Source organism: Halichoerus grypus, chromosome 9 (genome assembly GCF_964656455.1).
Source record: "Halichoerus grypus chromosome 9, mHalGry1.hap1.1, whole genome shotgun sequence".
NCBI lineage: Eukaryota > Metazoa > Chordata > Mammalia > Carnivora > Phocidae > Halichoerus > Halichoerus grypus.
In genome coordinates, this window is record NC_135720.1 from 111,814,055 (window position 1) to 111,838,217 (window position 24,163).

The following is a 24,163-nucleotide window of genomic DNA, read 5'->3' on the forward strand; positions in this document are numbered from 1 at the left end:
CTTATGTATCTTGCCAAAGCAAGGAGAAGGTACATGCCCCTTCTCCGGAAGTTGCCTTCTCCAGAGGCAGAGGTCCCCCCTGCCTTTGCTGTGTCTCCAGTCCAAACCCGAGCGAGCCAGCTGAGCAGAGCTGGAGTCAGAGGAGCTGATGTCAAGATCAGAGCCAGGCCAGCCCTCCCGTGGGGTGAAGTGGGTGATGACAAGAAGCACTTCCCCAGCGTTTCCTGAAGCCCCTCTACTCTGCCCTTGAACATTCTGTAACTTGAGGGTTGATTCCCCCTTGAGCCAGATGCTCCTGGTCGGACTGCTCTCCCTCACTCACACCTTAATGTTGAATGAGTGGATTGGAAGAGAGTAAGTTGTCCTGGGTCCTCCCCTGGAGAGGGAACAGGATCCCCTAGGACTGGGGGCTCTCACATCCCAGGAGCTTCACACTTTTGAGGGCCTGCTGGAGAAGGGAAATACTTCTCCCTTGAACCCCACCATGTGCTGAGTCCTGGGAGGGGGCCCAGCCACTTCGTATGACCACCTGACACATGCAGAAGCAGCTGAACGCAGACTGAGGAGGGAAAGCCTCTGCACTATGGCTGGGCTTGCACGGGGCCCCGCCATCCAGTGTCACTGCCCGCCCCCCAGTGAGGCCCGACACCCCTCTTCTTCCCTGAAGCCTCTAGGACTGTTGGGCTGACTCGGTCAGTTTAGGGCCAACCCCCGGGGACCTGTCAGCCCTGGAGAGGCTCATTAGGAGGCAGGCGTGCAGCTCTGCTCCGAGGAGACTATAGATAGAGCTGTGGGTGTGTGGGTGTGCCGAGAGGGAAGCCTGCGGGCTCTGCCGGCGTCCCTCAGCCCTGCTGGCCTGCTGAGGCTCACACAGACCCAGCTCCGTCACCGCAGCCCCAGGCGTCCAGAGACCCACAGGACACTGGCTCCCGGCCCCAGGCCTGGCTTCCCCGCCGAGCCCCTGTGTGATGTGGGGAAAGCCACACACACACTCCGGGCTTCCCTTTGTGATTTTGTGGAAGGAGCGAGTTGTTACTGCATGGTAGCTTCCCCAAGTCGTGAGATCTCAGGCAGGGGATGGGTATTTAATAGTATTTATGTTACCTACTGTATGCCAGGCACTGTTCTGGAAGCTGAAGATACAGCGGGGAACAAAACAACCCAAACTCCCTGGTCTTGTGGAGCTGACATTTTCATGGTGAATAGCAATTGTGTGGAAGACAGGGGCTTGGATGAAAGGCTGGAGTGTTTTAGATGGAACAGAACGTGTCCAATATTGGTATGAATGACATGTGAATGATGTAGTTGACTTCTCACAACAACGCCAAAGTGGGTGCGATTATCCCATTTTACAGAGGGGTAAACAGAGTCCCTGGGGGGGGAGGCCAGTTACACAGGGCTGCACAGGTACCCGCAGCCTTCTCTGGCCCCCTCACTGCCTCCCACATTAGGGGCTCTGTGTTCTGAGCCTTTAATGCCAAATAAGATGTTCATCTTGTGGGTAGCAGAGGCCCATTGTGCCACACCCAGGAGCCCCTCCTCTAGGGTCCCATCGCCAAAAGTCACAGCTGGTCTGATGTGAGCCTTCATGAGGCCTGTGCCAAGGGGTTGTTCCTACAGCCCACAGGGGCACAGAGCTGTCCCTAGAGTAGTCGGAGCTGTGTCTGGCTTCTGCCGCTGCCTGGCCCTGGCTCTGGGCACCGTTTCCCTCACCTCCTCCCTGGGTGCTGGAGGCTGCTGCCGCGGAGCTGATCTGACCCCCAAGCTGCAGCTGTCCCTGGAGCCTCTGCTGCGGCCGGGCTGAGTTTGCACAGGAATCTCACACCCAGGGGTCTCAACCTCAGCTGCAAGTTAAAATTCCCCAGGGAGCTTTTAATAGTCCCCCTGCCCAGGCTGTACCCCAGAACAACTGATGCTGAACCTCCGGGGTGAGGCGCTGGCGTCAGGATTGCTAACACGCGCCAGGGGACCCAGTGTGCAACCGGGGGGAAACCCAGCACTCTCCTCTAGAGAAGGTCGGTGGCTCTGGCCGTGCATTCCAATCAGCCGGGGGACTTGCCAAAACTAGCTGAGCCTGAGTACTATCCAGCCCAGCTCAATCAGGCCCTCGGGCACTGGGATTAAAAACAAAACAAAACAAAACTCCTTAGTGATTTTTGGGGTATCCAAGGCTGTGGTGGTAACTGGGGTCCTCCTACAGCCTCTGAGCATGTGGCTGTCACTGATCCAGTTGCCTGAGGGGCTGGTGTTGGTGGTCTCAGGAGAGGCACTCCTTGCTGCGGTCCCCGAAAGTCCCCTGCAGAGCCGCACGGCTCTGGGAAGGACTGGGGGACTTTGGCATTGTGGGGCGGGGTCCTGGCTCCTACCCTCGCCAGCTCTGTGACCCTGGGTGCATCTGTTAGGGCTCAGCTTCCCCATCTGAAAATGAACATGCACAGCAGAGCCGCTTAGGAAGCCTTTAAACTAGATCCCGGGGCCCTGCCCAGAGCCGCCAGGACCTGGACCTGGGGCTGTGTATGTCTGAAAAACTCCCTGGTGATTGGCCAGGTGGCCAGGCTTGGATGCCATGGAGGTCACCTCCAGCCGTGTCATTCCAGGAATTGGAAGTCGCGGAGCCCAGGTACCCAGAGAGGAGTGTCCCTGATTTAAGTAAATTTCCTATGAAAAGCAATCCAAGTGTGGCCGAATGCCAAAGCGGAGAGGAGGAGGCCTTTTACAGAGACCCACCTGTGCGCCAGGTGGGCTCCGCGACTCAGCTTTGGAGCTGTTCGGCAAAGCCGCTATTATCCCTCCTTGAAAAAGTTGGTCTGTGGCTCAGAGAGGTTCAGTGACCTCTCCAGGTCCCACAGCATCTGCATGCCAGCCTCTTTCTTCTCTTTCCAGCTCACCAGCCCACCTTCAGGGGCCTAGATTTTTTTCTTTCACAATTCACTTCAGAGAAACACGGTGTTTTGTTTTCCACAAGAATTTAGAGGATTCCTTGAAATGACGGGCTTCCATGCCTGCCCCCATTTAACAGTGCGGTCACACAAATCCCGGCTGGTGCACGGCCTCCCAGACGTTCCTTCCTGGGGAACAGTGGGTGCCCTGTGGCGGGCCGACCCGCACCCCGCCCGGAGGCCCGGGGAAGGCTCATCGGCGGGGAGACAGCGCCTCCTGCTGGGGGCCGCGCCACCCCGAGGCCGACTCGTCGCACACCCGCAAAGACGGGCCGCGGCCCCGGGCGAGACGATCTGCGACTAGATTCCCGGCCCAGGCGGCTGCCTCTGCGAGCCCCGTTTAGGACTGACGGCTGGAGACCCCGGCTGCCCACGCCTCTGGCGCCTCCCGGGACCCTGAGCCTGCAGGGGGACCCTGGCAGCTCCCCCTTCCCTGGGCCTCCCTGGAGGACCACCGGCACCAAGGGTTAACCCGCAGCCCTCCACCTCCCTCCTCCCACCTCTGGTCGGCTAGCCTGTTGCCATGGAAACGGGCTAAAAATAAAATGGGCTCCCAAAGCCCAGCCCCATGCACAGGAGTCAAAACAAACTAATTAAAGCAGCCAGGCTAAAATGTGAAGATAATTACACCCTCACTCAGGAGCCAGTCGTGGCAATGGAAAAGCTCAGCAGGCCATCCCTGACTCAGGGGGGCCCTGGGCCCCTCCCTGCCGGGCCGGGCTGGGCTGGTCCCCCACCGCTCAGACTCCTCGGACTGGGGTCCCACCAGCTTGCAGTCTTGTTACCCCTCCCCAGGAGAGCCCAGCCTGCTCTGGCCTGAGGTCCCACACTTCCACTGCAGTGCCCCCATCCTTGATAAATCCACACTATGGTTTCATTCTGGGACCTGCGTCCCATCTGGGGTGGCCAAGGAGAAGGTGGGGTGAACTGAAATCTGAGGCTGTTTTTCCACATCCTCCCTGAAACTCAGGGAAGTCGCTACACAGCTTTCGGGATGCCTCTGTCCCTAAGACCTTTGCTAAAAGGCCTCAAGATCGTTCCTTTGTCTCTTGGGCTGCTGCATCTCCACCGAGGGCCCTGGAGCCTGGTGGGTGTGTCTGCACACGCTTCTGGCCCAGGAGCATGGGAAGGGCCTGGTCTCAGGGCCACGCAGGTGCCGGGGCAAGCCCACCCCACCTCGGGCCCTTTGCCTTGCAGGACCATCAAGGTGGAGGTGTACGACTGGGATCGGGATGGCAGGTAAGCAGGCAGGAGGACAGAAGGTGAGCAGGGATGAGGGCAGCCCCAAGGGGTGGTTGGGCCCTGCCCTCACATGGGGAGAGCTATGCCCATGGCACCTCTGGGGGTGAGGGGGCCTGGGTTTTCCAGGGGTGGGGGTCTGCTGCCCCAGTGGCTTGTCCCTGCCCAGCTTCACTGAGGCACCAGAGGCTCTCTGTCCTGCATGACATGGTTCCAGGGGTCTCTTTTCCTCGAATAGCTGCCTAGCAGCCAGCCCAGTGCCTAAAACCTCGCCACATTTGGGAGAATTAGGATTTTCTGAAATGTGCCTATTTGAACGTACAAATACGAGTGACCCCCTGAGCATTCATTCATGTTCTCCATGTGAGGCTAAGCATTGTGGGGTGACCGAGGTGCAGAAGACAAGCTCAGCCTAGTCTAGTGGGGAGGCCCTTGGGGTATCAAAGGAACGTTTTTGCAGGGAGCAGGCCCTGAGGGAGTGGGCTATGGGAAGGGTAAGCTTTGACGCACGTGAATGGTCCCTGGAGCCAGTATGTGAGTTGGGCCAAGCCTGGCAGGTAGGAGGGCACTTCTCACTGGGGTTGTGGGAGGCCAGTACCCTCCCTGTCTGCGAATGTAAGTGCCCCCAAGGAGCAGTGTCACTGGGAATTCATAGATGAGGACAAGAATGGGCCTCTCCTGGCTCTAGTCCAGAAACCTCACTGGCTCCCGCTTGTCTGTTGGACCACACCCAGTATGTCATCCTGACTTTTGGGACTCCCTCCATTCTGTGGCACCAATAGGGGTGTTGTAAGGGGGCTTTCAGCCCCATAGTCTCCATCTGTACCTCTCAGGTCTGTGATGCGGATACAGGGTGCTGTAAAGGGAGAAAACTGGGGACAGCCACCAGTCATAGGGTCATCAAGGAGCTCGTAGTTTGAGTGCTGAGAGCTATAAATATGTAGTCAAAATCCAGAGTGGGCTCCAGGCAGGGCCAGGCCCTGGGGACATCTCCTGGGCCTCATTCTCCAGCTGCTCCGGGGGCCCCCCAGGCTGCCTCTTCCCGGGGCCAGGACAGCGAAAGGCAGCCAGCCGTGGGGGAGACAGGGGTTCACCTGTGGAGAGGTTTTGCTCCCCTTAACATGAACACACACTGTGGGGGCAGAGTCCCAGAAGGCATGGCCACTGCTGAAAACCTCCAGCTACCTCAATGGACATGACACAGACGGTCTTTTCAAAGACCGTTATTGGAAAAATGACAAATACATAGAAAAAGAGGAGTTTAATGAAGGCTTTTAAGCCTATCATCTGAATTTAACAAGCGTTACGTGTTGCCACATTTGCTCTATCTGTTTTGCTGATGTAGTTTAAATTACAGACATCAAGGCATTTCTACCTCTAAATATCTCATTGAGAACGTCTAAAAAAATAAGGACATTTTCCTACAGAACCTCGAATGCCATTATCACACCTGACATGTTGAACAATAATTCTTGAATACCATCTAATATTCATTTCATATTTAAATTTCTCTGGTCGTCCCCGAAAGCCCCAACACTGCTGGTTTTGTTCAAACAAGACTCCAAGTAGAAGTGGGTCCCCTTCTCTGGGGCCCCGCTCTTTGCTAGGTGACCGCTGGCTTTCCTGTTCCACGGGGGACACTGGACTCTTCCCAGAGACCCAGCCTCTCTGCCGGCGTGCGCCCCTGGAGCCGAAGCCCCAGGCAGAATCGGGAGCCAGGGGAAGGGACGTGAGAGGTGGGGAGATGGGCAGAGGCAGTGCGCGGCCTGGGCCACACCATCTCACAGAGACCTTCTCTTGCAGCCACGACTTCATTGGAGAATTCACCACCAGCTACCGAGAGCTGGCCCGCGGGCAGAGCCAGTTCAACATCTACGAGGTGAGGCGGACACCCGAAGTCCGGGGTTTGCTCTGATCATGCCTAACTCCCAGCCACTGAGGACTACCGTGGGCCATGGGCTGGGCTGGGGGTTTTGCATGTTCTCCTGGGAGGTGGCTCTTACAGTCTCATTCTACAGTAAAGGAGCCTGAGTCTCAGAGAATTGAGGGAATTTGCCCAAAGACACATGGTTCAGTAAGTGGCAGAATCAAGAGGCAAACAGTGTCGGCTTGCCTGGCTCCCCAAATCATTGAGTTCTAGTGCCCCCACAAAGCGCTCTTCCAACAAGATGGGCGAGGAGGGGTGTCAGTGGGGCAGAAGGTGGGGGAGATCCAAGGTCCTGAGCTCAAGGTGGCCCTCTGCCTTCAATCAGAACAATTTCAGGGCCTGATGAGTATCTTACTGTTTCTGGAAGGGAAGAATCAGAGGAACAGGAATCAGGATGCCTCCATCTGGATCTGGAGAACCTGGACAAGGCCCCCAATCTTTCTGGAGATTTAATAGTGTTTGCCCTCCAAGGACAGTTTCTGCTGAGCCTTTGCTTGTGTGTGCTCGCCCTCCTGGAATGCCCTCCCAGCTTCCAAATTTAGCTTGAGTTCCAGCTCCTCTGGTGGCCTTCCCAGCACTCTGGTCTCGTGCTTTCTCCCTCGTGTGAGCTTCATGGACAGCACAGTCTGTGCTAGACCCACTTAACCGCAGATACTTCTTTTTTTTTTTAAGATTTTATTTATTTATTTGAGATAGAGAGTGAGAGAGAGCACGAGAGGGGTGGGGGGGAGGAGCAGAGGGAAAAGGAGAGCAGGCTCTCGACTGAGCAGGGAGCCCGATGATGATGATACAGGGCTCAATCCCAGGACCCTGGGATCATGACCTGAGCTGAAGGCAGATGCTCAACCCACTGAGCCACCCAGGTGCCCCAACCACAGATACTTCTAACCCTAGTAACTGCTTGGGTTCATACCCTGCCTCTACCACATACTGGCCACGTGATGTGGGCTAAGTTCCTGAACCACTCTGTGCCAGGCACAATGAGAATTAAAGAAGTCACTAGAATAGTGCCTGGCCCCTGCTGTCTTCCAGTATCATCTGTTGAGTGCCAGTGTGCCAGGAGATTTCCATCTCACAGCAGCCCTACAGATGGGCTCTCTCCTCACAGGAACAACCCGCTCAGCTAGTGACGTTGAAGATCAGGCTTTGACTCCCATCACCGAGTCTGAACCGCTCCACACTCTCCCTCCCTCACCCTGGGTCTCTGTTCTGAGTGGGCAGGTCTCGAGTTCCGGCTAGATGGAAGCTCCCTAAGGGCAGGCTGGGGGACAGCCCTTCCTGGGGCCTCCCTTCACGTGGGCCTGGGCAGCAAGGGGCACCCTGTAGGTGCTTATGATCCAAGCAGGTACTGAATTCAGTTGAACAAGGCCATTGTGAAGATGGAGCGTGGGTGCATTTCTTTGAAAGGGCTCTGATCCTCACAGTTAATTGCTTTGTTTTCTGCATCAGCAAAGGGAAAGGCTGTCTTCGTTCCCCCACCCAGGCGGAGGGAAGCGGGCTCCATCCTTCTCCGGCTGCCTTTAAGGAGATTTTTAGGGAAGGCGAGGGAAGGGATTATATCTCTTGGAGTTTGGCTTTTAAGAGTGCTTGACAGGCTCAGAAGAGGCCATGATCTCTCAAGCTAAAAGCAGAAAAGGTTGGATTGACTCATTTTCTCCATCGGAAACACCCTTGGGTAGAGAAGGAATTAAACCCTGGCAGTCCCAGGGGGGCCGGCCTTGCCCTGTGGGCAGTGTCACTGGAAGGCCTTTCTAGAGTCCAGCTGCCTGAAGAGAGAACAGGCTTCTGCCAGGAAAGACCATCTTGGGCCCTGGCGTGTCTGACTCGGATGTCCAGCTGTCTGCTGGCCCCTGCTCAGACTCAGCCCTCCCACACTGAAGGCACCGGTTGAAGCCTCCCCACAGCTATGCCCTCTCCCTGGCCAGCCGGCTCCATCTCCTGGGCCGCCATCATGGGGGCCTGGGGAGTCATCCTTGAGTCATCCTTGACGCCTCCTTTGAAGTCTTCTGTGTTACCCCTCATCCCACATCCACTCCACAACTGAACTCCCACTCCTCCTACTACCCACAGACTCTGACATTTTGTTCCTTTCACTCCCATCCACCCCCACCGCCACCCTCCCCGCTGTGTGGGGGGCTTTGCAACTGCACCCCTAACAGCCTTCCCACCTCCTTCCATCCCCACTCGGTAATCCAAGGCCTCCTCCTAAATGGTAATCTGATCACATGGCCTCTCTGCTTAACCTTTGGCTGGGCATCCCACCCCCTGCCTGGCCGGGGTTCACACAGAGGGGCAGGGAGGAGATTCAGAATGACGCCCCCACCCCAGCTGAGATACTGCAGGGCCTTTGACCTACAAGGTGGAGTCCAGGCTCCTCCACACGGGCGCCGTGCCCCAGCCACCTACAGTCTGTGTAACCAGTGGGTGTGTGTAAGTAGACCCACACCTCCCACCCCTAGGAGGCCCCTGGGGTCTTGCCCCTGCCCCTTCCCTCTGTTCACCACGACTTGCAGCCCCATTACGCCCTCTGAGGCTCTCTGAACCTCCCTGCTGGCTCAGCCTCTGTGCTTCACTCCACGGTTCTCCCCTGGGGCCCCCTTTGCTCTTCACTTGGTTGGGCCTGTGGATCCTTGGGGACTCCCTTTGGGTATGATTTCTCCTCCAGGAAGCCTTCTCTGCTTGCACACTCACTCCACCCGCAAAGTCTGAGGGAAATACCTTTCCTCAGTGCTCCCTCCCTGCCTCCCCCACCCCCCTGGCTATTATTACCTGTTTGTCATTCTTCCCACCCCCTTAAAGACCATGAGGCCCGTAAGGGTGGGGGTGGCATCTCACTCACTATTGCATTCCCAAAGCCAGCACAGCTCCTGGCCCCTGGGAGCCACTCGGTGGCCTGCTTGCACAGGAGGGCCGACCCCAGACCTGCCCTGGGGGCCTTAGGGCTCCTGGGGGTGTGAGGCCAGGAAGAGGAGAAGGCTGAGAATTCCAGCCTGGGAGCCGGGAAGTTCCTGGCCTGGCCTCCAGGGGGCAATGGTGCCCCACATGGACCATCAGGGTGCGGTCCCTGCGGGCTGGAGAGGCTCGCTGGTGGGGGTGGGGGTGTGTGCTGGGAGTGCTCGAAACCTCAGAATAAACAGGGCGTTTCTTCAGTGCCCACTTCACATGAGGATCTGAGAACAAAACATGGCTTTAATATTAAAACAGTTATAATTAGAGAGTGGAAATGTGGAATACAGGCTAATTTAAAGGTAACACAGAAGACTTCAAAGAAATGCGCTTGTGGCCAGGTCTTTGGGCGACACCCAGACCCCCAGGAGTCCATGTTTGTTCTCCTCAGCTGGGAGGGCTACTAGGGAATAAAAGTTTGAGATGTATTCAGATCTCAAAGTTCCACACCCTCATGGGACAGATTGGGACACTGAGGCACCGTGCGGCATTGGAACTTTCCATGAAGGTGTCTGTGAACACCACATCATCTGTGTGGCCTTCGTGTCTGTGGGGGCTCTGAGATTGTTCTGGGCTTCTCTCCCTAGGTTCACAATTTCCACCTGCAGAGCTCGCCAACCCTCCCCACGTGAACTTCCCACCTGGGACCCCAAATCCAGCTCTTCCTTCTGTGTCTACCTGGTCACCCCTGACCCCTTTCCCTCCTGCCCCCTCAGGCCCGCCCTGGGCCCGAGATCTGTGGTCACTTCTTGACAATGTTGTTTTGCCATAGCTCAGTACCTGTTCCAACAACCCCCAGGCCCTCATTACCTCTCACCTTGCTGGACTCGTGGGGGTGGTAGTAGTGGTAGTAATAAAAATTAATAGCGGCTGACACGTGACATAGTATTCACTACATTCCAGACCACGTCCTAAACGCTTTACTTGTATTGACCTATTGAATCCCCATACCTTTCTATAAGGTAGGTACTTTTTATTCCAGTTTTATAGATGAGGAAACTGAGGCACAGGAAGGTCAAGTAACTTGCCTAGGGTCACACAGCCATTGGGTGGCAGAACCGGGCAGGTAGACATGCCCCTGATATCTCTCCTTCTCCCTCATGCTCATTTCTGTCGGGGCCCAGCATCCTAGAGCCTGCTGTGATCATGGCCCCCTCCCAGCTTAGAGGTCATCAGAGTTCCCTGCTGGCTGCTGGGTGATGTTCAGACGTTTAACTTGGCACTCTAGGCTCTCTTCCAGCCAGCCCAGTTTGCTCTTTCACCCTGTGGTTCTGCCGTCCAGTTCTGTAGCCGTCCCCCCTCCCCCAGACTATCTCCTCCAACTGGAATGCCCTCCCTCCAGCTCCCCATGCCCGAACCCTTCCTGCCCTCAGCACCTGCCCTCAGCCCACCTGTCCTGGGGGGCCTTCGCTGATGCTCGGCCAGGAATGGTCCTTCCTTCCTCCAACTCCTTTCACGTTTCTGGCTCCCCTTTTTTGGTGCCTCTTGTCCTCTGTCTCCTGAGGACAAATCTTTCTCCAACTGGAGTGAAGAGTCTAGAAGAGAGGAACTGATGTCTCCCACTCCCACCCCATAAATATTTGTGAAGGAATGTGTTTGTATTTGTTACCAAGGTGACACCCAGGTAGGCAGCACTGACCTCGGGGCAGGAACCTGGTTTCTAATTTTGTCACTACCCAGAGCACCTCGTGACCTTGGGCAAATCACTTCTGTCCCTGGGCCTTAGTTTCCTGATCTCCAGGAATGGGTATCAACACTCGTTCAGACAGAAGAGGCCTCTGCTGAAGACAAACCTGGCCATCCCTGCGAGCAAAAGAACAGGGGGTGGGGGGAGGGAAGGGCCATGAGTTCACCAGACACGTGGAGAGGACAGAGCGGGTGTGGAAATCAACCCGCTTGCTTCCTTTGATGGGGGATGAGGGCAAGGTCGGGCCTGACCTTCCCCCGTGGAAACAGAAGAGCCGTGAGGCTTCTGGCCGGTGCAGATGCAGCCCACGTGAAAGCCCCCTGGAGGGCTCATGGGGAAGGTGCTCCCCCTCACTGGGCCCCCTGGCTTCTCAGTCTCCACGCTACCCACATCTTGGACTCGACGATTCTTTGTGGGGGTGGGGGGTGCTGCCCAGTGCATGGCCTGATGTTCAGCAGTGTCCCTGGCCTCTGTCTTCTCCCCCAGTCATGACAACCAAAGTGTCTACAAACATGGCCGAATATCAGGGGGGGGGCGGGCAGTTGAGACCACTGAGTTAAGCCCACCCACAAGTGATTTTTTAGCATCTGCTAAATAGGCCTGTGATATATTCTCCGATGACAGGTCTGGTTTGGAACGAAAGCTTTCACATGAGGAACAGTTAAGGAAGTTCTAACTAGACTGTAGTTGGGGGAGGTGGAAAGGGGACCCCCAAAGGCCCCAGGGCAGCCCTAGGGCTGGATCTCCAAGGAGGAGCAGGGAGGATGGGAATTGGTGGGGGGTGGAGGGGAAGGCATTCGGGTGAGGGAAGCCGCCTGAGCCGACATACAAGGGCAGGCACAGACAGGGCCCCTTTGCGACATGGAGCGTCCTTTGGCTGCGTTGGGTGGAGGGCGTGTTTGGGGGAGCAGTGGGGAAGAAGGTTAAATAAATATTATTCCTGGTGTGTTTGGTCGTGGAACCGGGTCTAATCAGGAAGCCCGCTTGCATAAATCTAAATGCCAGTCTCTCACAAAACCTCCCGGACCCTCCTCCCCTGGACCCCCAGACTTCACACCCCACATTCTGCTTGCTAGGGCTGGAGCCATGCCCACGGGTCGTTAGAAGCTCTAGGAGCCCACCCCTGACTGCTTAGAAATGCTTCTCACCTGGTACCTTTTTTCTCCTGCAGGTGGTAAACCCGAAAAAGAAAATGAAGAAAAAGAAATACGTGAATTCCGGCACCGTGAGTAGCCACGCCCCTCTCTGCAGCCAGGTGTAAACATCCTGAGGCCTGAGCTAGGTCCCCCGCCAGGAGTCCTGTGTGTGTGCCTGTGTGGGCTCGTGCGCGGTGTGGGAACCAGACCTGGAGAGTTGGGGGTGGAGACGGGTGGGGCGGATGGAGCAACAGCCCCGGGGGGTGGGGGGTGGCCAGTGTAGACAGTAGACGGGAGACGGGCCACACCACAGGCGCTGTGATACAGAATGAGAAATCCCAGAGAGAAACTCCCGTGGGGACTTCCTGCAGAAAGGGAGAGGAAGAGGAATAGTGTGCATTGGGCCCTTAACTCTGGGGAACTCCCCACTGAGGTGCTTTTCACAGGTTGTTTCCTTGAGAGGCAGACATTATCATCCCCTCGTCATAAAAGAGGAAAACCAAGGCTGCCAGCAGGGAAGTGACTCACCCAAGGTCACAGAGCCAGAGAGGCACAACCAAGGTTACAGAGCTAGAGATGGCAGTCAGCACTACAGTTAAACTGAGAGCTGGCAGCGGGCGATGCCCCTGTTTGCCGCGATGATCCTAGGATTACACGAGCCCCGTGGCTTCTGGGGGGCTGATCTTCAGGACATTCATGCATTTATACAGCAAACCTTTCCTGAGTGCTACCATGTTCTAGGCATGAGGGATACAGCTGGGAACAAGACAGACCCAAATCTCTGCCTTCCTGGTACTTATATTTTAGTGGGGGAGACAGAAAACAAATATATGTGCATACATGTACCTGTATTTGTCAGGTGGTTCTGTTTGCTGTGGGAAAAAAAGTATAAGAAGGTAAAGGGTTAGGGAATGCCAGAGACAAAACTACTATTTTATATTAAGTAGGCAAGGAAAAGCTCTTCTCCGAGAAGGTGATGTTTGAGCAGAGATTCGAAGAAGGTAAGGGAGCAAGTATTGAGGATATTGGGGGAAGAGAATTCTAGCTGTAGGGATCAACATGTGCAAAGGCCCTGAGGTGGAGTCCACAGTGCATTTCTCGAACAAGCCAGCATCTTTGCCCTGCAAATATATTCAGCGTTGTACCCTTCCTGTCCCTCCCTACTGTAGAGGTCCGTAGCCCCGTCAGCTAATGCAGCCACACTTAGTCGTTAGATTTAAGCAAACTGCAACTCCAGACCTAGAAGAGGTCCTAGTCAGGGAGCTCTGGGATTCCTCTGAGGAACCTTATTTTCTCCATCTGTAAAATGGGGCTGATAAATCATCCCTACCCTGCTTACTGCACTGGCTGGCTGTGACAGAGAGCTCGAGAGGCCTTCCAGTAAACTGCGAAGTACTCTGCTCATTCAAAGGAGACGAATTGTAACAGCTTCCCAGTCAGGCTTGGAGTAATATTTGCTTCCTCCAAAGCCGCGGTGTCTCTCAGTGGGAATGTTATCAGCATTTTGGACAGGATCATTCTTCATGTCCCGGGACTTTCCTGTGCATTGCGGGGTGCTTAGCACCCCCGGCCTGAGCCCTGGCTACCATGGTGCCGCAGTCACTGGCAGACCCCCGAAACTTTCCCACCCGTTCCCCTGCCCCTAGGGGAGGCAGCAGCTTGCCCAGCTGAGAAAGCTCGGATGTACAGCTTAAAAAAAAAGTTGGAAACCACTGAGCTCCTTCAGTATTCTTAGAGATAAGGAAACAGGCCCAGAGAGGGGACATGATTTGATGATTTGTCTCGGGTCAGTCTTCACCATAAGAAATCAGTCAGGGCCCAGGATGCTTTTTTTTTTTTTTTAGATTTATTTATTTGAGAGAGAGAGCTCTCTCACGTGAGCGGGATGGGCAGAGGGAGAGGGAGAGGGAGCGAGAGACTCTCAGACAGACTCCTCGCAGAGCGTGGAGCCCGACACGGGGCTTGATCTCATGACCCAGAGATCATGACCTGAGCTGAAATCAAGAGTCGGACACTTAACCGACTGCACCACCCAGGATGTTTATTAAAATGCATATACCCAGTCCAGTTCCCTGGGGTTCCATTTTAGGAGGCCCAGGCTGGGGCCCAGGCAGCTGTGTTTAGTGCTTCTCATACCTTACTTACTATGTGCAGAATCTTCTGGGGATCTTGTTAAAATGCCAAGAATCCGCATGTCTGCATTTCTAACCAGCATCAGGGTGATGCTGCTGCTGCTGGTCCAGGGGCCACACTTTGAGCAGCAAGGCCCTGGCTGAATCCATATGGTCAGGCAAGTTAGGGAAGTACTTCATCCCAAGGCCTTGGGGGGGTGGTAGGTGGGGAGTGGGGTTCCAACCCCAACTGCAGGTTAGACTCATGTGAGGAGCTAAAAAAAGATCCAAGGCCAGAGGCCTACCCCCAAAACTGATGTAACTGGTTTGGGGTCCTCACCCAGGCTGCAAGAGGTTTTCAGAGCTCCCCAGGGAGTCTGGCGGTCATCGGTCAGGGTAGAGGCCACTGCCCTAGTCCACTCCTAGTGAAAGGACGCTTTGTCCATCCAGGAGCCTAACACCCTAACCGCAGCAGGTAGGGTCTCCAGGGCCCAGCACCGCACCCACAGACCCTCCTGTTATTTGGGCTGACGTCAAGCAGAGGCCCTCCCTGGCCTACCCAGAGAGTTGGTAAAGCTAGCAGAACCTGCACCAGTAGGGGGTTCCCCAAATTCTAGGGTAGAGTTCTCTGACACAGGTAGAAGTTCCCCTGCCCCAACCTTGCCTCATTTAATTGGTTTTGGCAGCCGGGCTTTCACTTACTTGTCTCCGCGATCCTAAATCATTATTGTAATGAGCCGCCAGGTAGCTGCCTGTCTAGGCAGAGTCAATGCCAAAGCCGTCACGGGGCAGAGGTCAAAAGGCGTCTGCTCTGGAGAGGGGGCCGCAGGTCAGTTACCTCCCGGGCAGGAACAGGCTGCTTATGGGGGTCTTGGGTCTGAGAAGGTAGAGATCAAGAGACATCCGAGGGGTGAGTTGGGACAGCGAGGTTGAAGATCTAAGCGCAGACCAAAGGGGCATGTTTTAGGATGGATCGTTAGCGGGACAGGGAGCTTGTCAGCATGGCGTGTTGGTAGGCCTGTGTTGGGAAGACCCCCTCGCCTTCCACACTCCATGCTCGTATCCACTTAGGGGAAACTTGTGCTCTGGGTTTGAGCCCCGGTGCTCCAGGAACAGCGACTGGGCCCTGCCAGGATGCAGGTGGGGATCAAGGTCAAAAAGGCAGGCTCTGGAGTCAGACCCGAGTTCGCTTCTCACTCGGCCAGGTCCCGGCAGTGTCCTTGGGCACATTGCATCACCTCTTTGAACCTCAGTTTCCTTGACTAGAAAATGGGATAATAGCTGTGCTTCATAGGGTTGTGGGTACCGTATGCAGTGGAGTAGGCAAACCTGGCGGGTGCTGCGTTCTCCCTCGCTTTCAGCAAACCGTCTCCCCGCAGCCCTGAGCTCTGTACTGACCAAGCTCCCTCTTGTTTTCAAGGTCACGCTGCTTTCCTTTGCTGTGGAGTCCGAGTGCACATTTCTTGACTACATCAAAGGAGGGTGAGAAGAGATCCAGCCCGGTTTCTTTGGCTTCAGGGAGAGGGAAGGGGCCCCACATATGGGCATGAGCAGCTCTGGCCTCTTTGAGGCCCTGGACATAGCCTGTGAGCCCTGAGCAAACTCCTGTTTCTGGCCTCGGACAACTCACCCAGAGCCCTGCATGCCCCTGGACCCTGAGTGGCTACAGAGGGTCCTCCTGAGCCATGGAGGCCAGCCTGGGTCCTGTCAGGTCCCCTTGCAGGGATGGGACCCCGAGGTGGCACGGACTCCGTGACAAAGAGAACCAAGGGCCTAGGGAGACGGAAAGAGCTCTGGACTAGGAATGAGAGGCCCAGGCTCTAGGCGCTTCTTAACCATGAATTTGCTGGATTACTTTGGGCAGGTCACTTTCCCTCCCTGAGCATCAGTTTCCTTCTCTCTACACACAGAGGTTGGAGTGAATTCTAATGGCCCTTCCTTCTCTGAGCTGCTGATGCCTGGTCTGTCGGGGGTGGGGACAGTGATTAACCTGCCCAATGGCATCAGGGACCTCTAAGGGGCAGGAGGCACTGGGGGATGAGCCATCAGATGGTCCCACAGCCAACAGGTGGTCAAATATGAGCTTAAGGAGCAGAAAGAACCGGAGGGGTTGGCATCCAGGCAAGGCAGGCAGGAGAACCTGCGGGCTCCAGCCAACAGCTCATGGAAAGAGAACCTGACTCTGAGGTGAGGTTAGTATGCCCCCTCCCAGAACAGGGGCCAGGTCAGGGTGTGGGGAGCCGAGAGCCCACAGATGCAGGCAGGTGAGTGACTACACCTGTCTGGAAAGAAGACAGGCAGGGCAGGTGCCAAAGGCTCATCCCAGCCAAGTGGGCATTTGGCTGCCAGCTTCTCCAGGGCAGAGGGAAAAGTCAGGCCCTGGGAAGCCACACGTACTCTCCCATGACACCACGCCCTGCTGCCTTGAAACTGGTTTCAAGGTTGCAAGCTCTCCTACCCGCTGAGCACACACCTCCCTGCAGTCGCCCGGAGGCCCCCGCTGCCTCTACCTGCCCTTCCTCTGAGCCCACTCCAGACCCTGCCCCTGCTCCCTTCCCCCATCAAAACTGCCCTGTTCCCTAGCTCATGAAGCACCCCGCACTTACATTCTAGAGCACCTGCTAATTTTCAAACAATCCGCATCCTATTTATCCTTCCTCTTGGCACAGCGCCCCTCATTTACAGAACATAGTGGGCAGGGCGAGGATGATGATCTCCATTTTACAGAACTTGCTGGTGGCCGCACGCCCAGCCCGTGGCCGGCCTCCTCCGGGCCCCGCGTGCGGCATTTCTTCCGTAGTACTGAGTAATCCGGGCCCTGCCTGCCTCACAGCTCCCAGGTGGGGTGTGAGGCAGGCAGGCTGAGCCAGGTGGAAGGGCTGGGTGCTGTGATGTCTCACGGAGAAGGAGCCCTCAGAGGCCGGCCTTCTGCGCAGAGCCGGCGCCGCAAGCACCGGGCAGGGTAGCACGCTGGTGCCGACCGTGGCCTCCCCCCGCCCCCCACACCTGCTTGTCCTCGCCAGAGACCTGAGTGAGGGAGCTGGCTCCAGGGAGTGAGAGCTCGCTCAGGCCTGCGTGTCCAGACAGGCAGCTGATGGAGGCATTTGTCTCGGGATCCTCTCCTCCCTGGCTTCCCTCCCCTGCCCACCTGGCCCCGGAGAGTGCGGACGGCCACCTCGGCTCCGGCCCCAGGTCAGAGATGGGGCTGGGTGCTCAGCAGCCCGCGTTCTGCCCTGCTCTGCCCTGAGGCAGGAGGGGCGAGCCTGCCGGGAGTAGCTGTCCCACAAAAGAACCTGCTTTCCAGCCCCTTCCTACCCCAAGTCATTTCAGAACCCAGAGCAGGGGGAAACCAGTTATGGAGTAAGGCTTGCCTCTTCCTTCACCCTGATTCGGAAGAGCCCGGCCAGTGGTGTCCCTCAGTTGTGGTCCCATAGGCCAGAACCACCCTCCCCATGGTGGCCCTGGGAGCAGAGCTCTTTCCCTATGGAGAAGACATGATCTCTCTATTCCCCAGTGAGAGATGACAACAAACAGCGGTTGAATAGGGTAGGTCAACCACTGTAACAAATAATCCTGTGACCTCAAGGCTTAATACGAACAAAGGCTTATTTTTCATCCATGGGGTGGCAGGGATGGGTGGGGAGAAGCTCCACACAGTCAGTTAGGGACCCAGGCTCTTGCCATCTTGTTTCTCTGTCTCCCTCAGAGGTTGGAGTCCGCTGGATGCTCTGCCCCCAGGCAGCAGACAAAGGGAAAGAGCGTGGGCCGGACCGTCTCTGGCCAGCAGACCCTGCCTTGGGTCTCCTGCTCACCATGTCCTTCACCCTTCCTAGGGGCAATGGTTCCATGAGTAGCAGCTCATCTGTGGTCAGGTGGAGAGAGGGCTGTGGCTGATCTTACATCATGCCAACTCAGAACCACCAGAACAGAGTGTCCCCACAGTGTGATCCCAGAACCCCCTCCTCAGAATCCATCTCTGGATGAGGGCAGGGAATGTCTGTTGAAGAAGCAGATTCTGGGGCCCCATCTTAGACCGACTGAACTGGCATCCTTGGGAGTGGGGCCCTGGGATCTTCTTTTTAAACAAGCTCCCCCTAGTGACTCTCTGGTCACTGCAGAATGGGGACCACAAGACTAGACTTTATCGGGGGCTCCTGTCTTGTCAGCTTTGGTCTGTCATTATCTAGCACAGAACTAGAGCAGCAAACCCTCAGAAAGCTTCAACCCTGGATCTGAATCCTCAAAACCAAACTTTTCATTATGGAAAAATTCTAAATACATGCAGAAGTAGAGAGAAGGTATAACGAACTCTCAAGCACCCTTCACCCAGATTTAACAGTTAACCAACTCCTGACCAGTCTTGTTCCATGCATGCTCTCTTTCATCCAATTGTTTTGAAGCAAATCACAGACATCATATTTTATCCCCCTAATACTTCAGGATATAGCTCTAAAATAGAAGGACTTTCTGTTTGTAAAATATAACCACAATACTGTAATTACACCTAAACATTGAATAGTTCCTTGATACCAAATATCTAGTCAGTGTTCTAATATCCCCAGTTGTCTTATAAAGTTGTTTAATTGGCTTATTTGAATCAGGAATCCAGGCAAGATCCATATATTGCGACTGGTCGATTTGTCCCTTAATTCTCTTTTCATCTGTTGATTCCTCCAAAGCTCGTGAGGGCTTGCGAAAACACAGTCCTGCTCCCCACCAAGGGATTCTGACGCACGAGATCTGTGGGGGGCCTGGACTTCTCACAGGTTCCCCCGGACTGGCTTTTGCTGGCTGCATCCCCCAGCTCTCATTGAACATGTTCCTCTGTCCCCTGTATTTCCTATAAACAACTGGGAGATAGCTCAGAAAGCTCAGTTGGATTCAGGTTCAAGTATTTGGCAAGACAGTATCATGGGTGATGTTTTGTTCTTCCTCAGAAATGCACAATATGTCTTTGGCTCTCTTCTTTGTCAAATAAGCCTTAACCCTGCCTCTGACACTGAATTTGAGCAAGAAACACAGTGAGACCCTACTCCACTGGACTCAGGTGGGCCCAGGGGCAGGGTTTGGGGAGGAAATAAGTAATTGTCACCATGTGTCCACACAGAACATAGTCCCTTCAGAGAGCTTTCACACTGCCTACCTCTTATGCTCACAACAATCCTTTGTGGGGAGGCCGTGGCTGGCATGACTATCCCCGTTTTCCAGAACTGGAAGAAGATGAGTGACTTTACCAAGGCCACGTGTCTGGCAAGCTGTGGGGCTGGGGTGGAGGCCAGATTTTTCCCTGTCCAGGTAACTCCCCTGGTGCTCTTCCTTTTCCAGGACCCAGATCAACTTCACAGTGGCCATCGATTTCACAGCCTCCAATGGTGAGTGGGGGGATGGGCAGAGGAGCTGAAGTGGGGCTGGGGGCTGGAAAAGGGAGGGCTTTTCAAAACTGTGGTAGTTGGCTCTAGCTGGGAACCAGCTCGCCCATATTCTCCAGCCTCATCTTCACTGAAAAGGAGGTACTTAGGCTTGAGAGCCAAAGGGATAACCAAGATGGTGAAGGTATCCCCAGACTGGACCGTGGTCACTAACAAATCTGGGCTCTGGGCCCATGGAGAGAGCTGGAGAAAAGATGTTTCCTTACAGGATCAAATCTCACATCCTCTGCTCAGCCCAACCCCCAGGCTGGAGGGGAGCTCTTTGGTCCTCATTGAGGGCAGGAACCCCAGTTCCCAGCCTTGCCGGGGCTTCCCCAGCTCCGTTCCCATCACTGACCTTCTCCAGGGTGGGCTGCCTGAGTCACCACGAGCGACCAGTGCCCAATTTTACACTGTTAGAAAAGTCACCACCTCCCTTGGAGTCTAGACCCCCGTTAGCGGTGCTCTGTGCTCTCTCCCATGCCTGTCAGAGCAGCCCCGGTTTGGGACTCCTCCGGTGGGCCCCAGCGTCCTAGAGTGGTAAGATTCAGAGCTGGGAGGGGAGTTGTAAGAAGCCCACCTGCTCCATCCTCACAACAATCCCATGAGGTGGGACTGTTACCCCCACTCCACACACGAGAAACCGAGGCTGAGAGGTAAGGAGCTATGGAAGGGCGTACAGCTGGCAGGTAGAGACAGGATCTTATCGTTGGCAGTCTGTGACGTAATGCCCTTGATGATTCAATAAGTAAAATGTGGGCAATTGCCAGTCGTGACGAAGGCTACGGCGGCGGGGGGGGGGGGGGGGGGCACTTAAGCCAGCAAGAGGGATAGGGAGTATTGGGGGAGGCTGTGATTTTCAGGAGGCCGCTCAGGGAAGACCACACCGGGAAGGGGACACTTGAGTAGAGGGAACAAGCCACGTGTACCTCTGCGGTAAAGTGTCCCAGAGCGGAGGGATATGCCACTGCGGAGGCCCTGAGGTGGGGATGGCAAGGGGGCCAGGCCTGAGTGAGTGAGGGGAGGGGATGGCAAGAGGCAAGGAGGGAGGTCACTGGAAGCCAGACCCTGTGGGGCCTGTACCCTCCCCCCCCCCCCCCCCCCCCCCCCGCATAAGGACTGTGGGTCTCGTTCCGGGCAAAATGGGACCCTTTGGAGCAGAGAAGGGGCATGGCCTTAGCTGCCTGAGCTTTCACAGGCTCCTCTGGCCAGACTCCAGGCGCAAGGGCGGAAGCCGACTGATGGTCTGGGTTGCTGCTTTCCTGCAGACAAGGGGAGGGGGCTGTCACAGAGGAGGGGAGAAGGAGGTGAGCTGCTGCATGTATTTTGAAGGTTTAGCAACCAGGATTTACTGAAGGATTGAAGGTGTGGCAAGAGAGAAAGAAAGGAATCAAGGATAAAGAAAATTAGGGGTGCCCTCGGGTACCCCCTTCTGCATTCTGAGCCTGCGGTGCTTGGAGTGTGGAGACCAGCAAATGTTCCCGTGTCCCGTGTCGCAGGGAACCCGTCACAGTCCACGTCCCTGCACTACATGAGCCCCTACCAGCTGAACGCCTATGCGCTGGCGCTGACTGCCGTCGGGGAGATCATCCAGCACTACGACAGTGACAAGATGTTTCCCGCCCTAGGCTTCGGGGCCAAGCTGCCCCCTGACGGAAGGGTGTCCCACGAGTTCCCGCTGGTAGGAGGTCCTGGGAGCGCGGGCTGAGGGCTGACCAGGCTCGGGGCATGGTGACAAGCCCAGGGTCTGGGGGGCATTTCCCATCCTCCCCGCCCCGGGACAGATGGTGCAGCCTTTGAGGGTGGGGTGGGTAGGCTGCCTGCTGTGCTTGGGGTGGGGAGCTTATATCAGGGCCTCCAGAAGCCCACTCCCCGCCTTGCTCACCAGCACCTCCCCTCCATGTCTGATGCCACCCACAGTGGGCTCTGGCCTCCTTTTCCTGGCAAGACCCAGGAGAGGTGGAGTGGAGACATGGTTGAACTACCGATCCACCCCAAGGGCCCAGAAATAAGGGTAAAGGGGTGTGCGCTGGGACTAGGCAACTGCAGGTCACCCCAGGAGCAACCTGAGTTGGTGCTGAGACGGGGGCCCTGCGGAAATGCCACCTCCTCTCCCTCCCTCCCACAAGCTGGGGACGCTCCGTCGTGCCAGGCACGATGCTGGGCACCGGACACAGGAGGACAGATCAACCGCTAGTCCTTCCAGAGCTGCTCCGACCCGGCAGTCATTTGAGACTGTGGTGGTTTGCTCAAGGTTCCCTGAGGGAAGCAGCCAGGCCTTTCCGGGGGCCTGTCCGAGCAGGTCCAGAGAGTGGGGCAAGGAGCGGGTTTGGGCCCTGCTCACCCAGAGCATGAGCTGCCCCGGGGACTCCCTCCCCTGCCCCTACCCCCGACCAGAGAAGAGTCGAGGAGATCCCAGGCCCGCTGGCCTTCCCCACACTGGCTGCCCCCCCCGCCCCCGCAGAGCCCCCAGCTGCCCTCCCTCCGCCTCCTCCCTCCTTACTGGGCTCAGCCTCCCTATCCCCGGTGCCCCCAGAATGGCAACCAGGAGAACCCCTCCTGCTGCGGCATCGACGGCATCCTGGAAGCCTACCACCACAGCCTGCGCACCGTGCAGCTCTACGGCCCCACCAACTTCGCCCCTGTGGTCACCCATGTGGCCAGGTGAGTGCTGGGGCCGCTACACGCACATCCCAGTGGCTCACACAGCGTTCCCATCCACGCCTGTCCTCTCGGGAAGGTGGCGGGCGGGGGGGGGGGGGGCGTCTCTTCCATTGACTCGCCTTTCAGGGAGCCCTGACCCTAAAGAGATACCCCTCCCCAAAGTGTTGTGGGGCGGGGAGGGGTGCAGAGCAGGCCAGACAGACTGCAGCCCCTGCCCCCTCCCCCAGGACTGCGGCCGCAGTGCAGGACGGCTCCCAGTACTCGGTGCTGCTCATCATCACGGACGGGGTCATCTCGGACATGGCGCAGACCAAGGAGGCTATCGTCAATGTGAGCTGGGGGTGGGGGGCATGCCTTCCCACTTCTTTAGGGAAGCCCTTGGGACGAGCCTTCCTGGACAGTGGGGTTTAGGGGGTGTAGGGGTCCCACTGATGAGCTCTGTACCCACCCTGGGTGGTCTACTCCCTCCTGACGCTTATGGCCCCCTCATTAACCCATCTCTAGGACCGCTGCCCCAGACCCCAGCCCAGCCTGGCCAGGGCGAAGTAGGAGCCCAGAGTCGGGGAGGCCCAGGAACTTGGCTCCCCCTACTGGATGGTCTCCCTGTATAACGGGCTCCAGCCCCAGCTCGCACTTCTGGATGCCCACATAAAATGTGTCCCACTTGATGGAGGCCCAGGGACAGAGAGGGGATGGGGGTGTCTCAGAGAAGCATACCTGTGACCCATTTCCCCCTCCTGACCCTCTCTTCCTCTCTGGGGCCCCATGGCTGTTTCCCTTGGTCCGTGCCCCTCCCCCTCTCCCCTTTCCTGTGTCTCTCTGTGTGTCTCCATCCTTCTGTCTTCCATTTCTTCTCTTTCTTCTTTTGACCCACCCCTTTCTGTCCCTACCCCTGATCTCCCAGGCTGCCAAACTCCCCATGTCCATCATCATCATCGGCGTGGGCCAGGCGGAGTTCGATGGTAAGTCCCCATCCCCCAGATGTTTCCCCAGAGGCGTCAGGCCCTTGGGAATGACCCTTCCCCAAAGAGTGAGAGCTCATGGGTGGGTGTGACCATCTGGGTGAGCAGGTGGGGTGTAAGGGTGTATTTGTTTGCACAGGGAAGGGTGTGTCAGGGTGTGCACCCATACCCATATCCCAAGGCTGTGGGGAGGAGGCCCGTCCCTCCTCCCTCCTCCAACCCTGGTTGCCTGCGGAGGGTGGGGGAGCTGGAGCACTGGGCTAGAAGTCAGAGACTCCCCATGTTGGGCTCCTCCTGTCTCCTGGCCTCAGTCTCCTCATCTCTAACGTGGGGGTCTGGTCTGACGGTCTCTGTCCTGGATTGGCCTGGGATTAGAGGACAAGTCCACTGTCCTGCCAGGCCCAGGTGCCCACCATTAATTCAGCCCACCCCCAATGCCTCTCCTCACACAGCCATGGTGGAGCTGGATGGTGATGACGTGCGGATCTCCTCACGGGGGAAGCTGGCAGAGCGGGACATTGTCCAGGTGAAGCCCAAATCCTGCCTGCCCCAAGGAAAATGCCAGAGCCCCTCTAGCCAGGCTGACCTCATACCCGCTTTTAGAGACTTCTCTGGAAAGGGGCCTTGGAGGGAGCCCCAGAGTGGCCTGGCCACCAAAGAAGGGAACAGGAATCAGTCCTTGGGTAACACTTCTCCCCCCGGTTGAACCCCTCCCTACCATGTGTGAGACTCTCCCCACCCAATGTTGTTGCCCTGACCAGAATGCTCTGCCAAGATCTCCCTGAGCCGCCACGCCTCCATGGTCTCCTGCAGAGCACTTATGCCCCAATACTTGCACTTTCCAGTGTCTTCTGCAGGGCTGCCTTCCCAGAGAGACGGCAAACCCCCTGGAGGTGGAGGAGGTGTCTTTATTGCCGTAACCCTCTCCAGGAACGGGCATTGCCTGGTTCATTGGATCTGTGTCTTAACATCTCATGTAGGATGGCACATGTAGTGAGCTGACAGGTCTTGGTCCTCAGGGCGTCCCTGCCCAGTCAAGTCTTAGAATGCACCTTAGTAAGCACTCCTGTCTCTGAACCTCCTGCAGTGTTCAGGAGTTTGGAAATGAAGACTGGCATCCCCCAGAACCCCTGGGTTAAAACAA

General features: G+C 56.4%; 1 protein-coding gene across 4 annotated transcripts in view; it reads left to right on the top strand.

Annotated features, from left to right (window-relative positions):
* The window catches only part of CPNE5 (copine 5), a 91,614-nt gene that overhangs the window by 65,171 nt on the left and 2,280 nt on the right, over positions 1 to 24,163 (top strand). For all 4 annotated transcript variants that reach the window (XM_078055401.1, XM_078055400.1, XM_036097283.2 and 1 more), the window contains 10 exons: positions 4,137 to 4,178; positions 5,982 to 6,057; positions 11,910 to 11,963; positions 15,406 to 15,467; positions 19,311 to 19,357; positions 20,893 to 21,074; positions 21,930 to 22,057; positions 22,285 to 22,387; positions 22,962 to 23,019; positions 23,472 to 23,545. In XM_078055401.1, the coding sequence (XP_077911527.1) occupies positions 4,137 to 4,178; positions 5,982 to 6,057; positions 11,910 to 11,963; positions 15,406 to 15,467; positions 19,311 to 19,357; positions 20,893 to 21,074; positions 21,930 to 22,057; positions 22,285 to 22,387; positions 22,962 to 23,019; positions 23,472 to 23,545 (826 nt within the window). The remainder of the gene's footprint in view (positions 1 to 4,136; positions 4,179 to 5,981; positions 6,058 to 11,909; positions 11,964 to 15,405; positions 15,468 to 19,310; positions 19,358 to 20,892; positions 21,075 to 21,929; positions 22,058 to 22,284; positions 22,388 to 22,961; positions 23,020 to 23,471; positions 23,546 to 24,163) is intronic.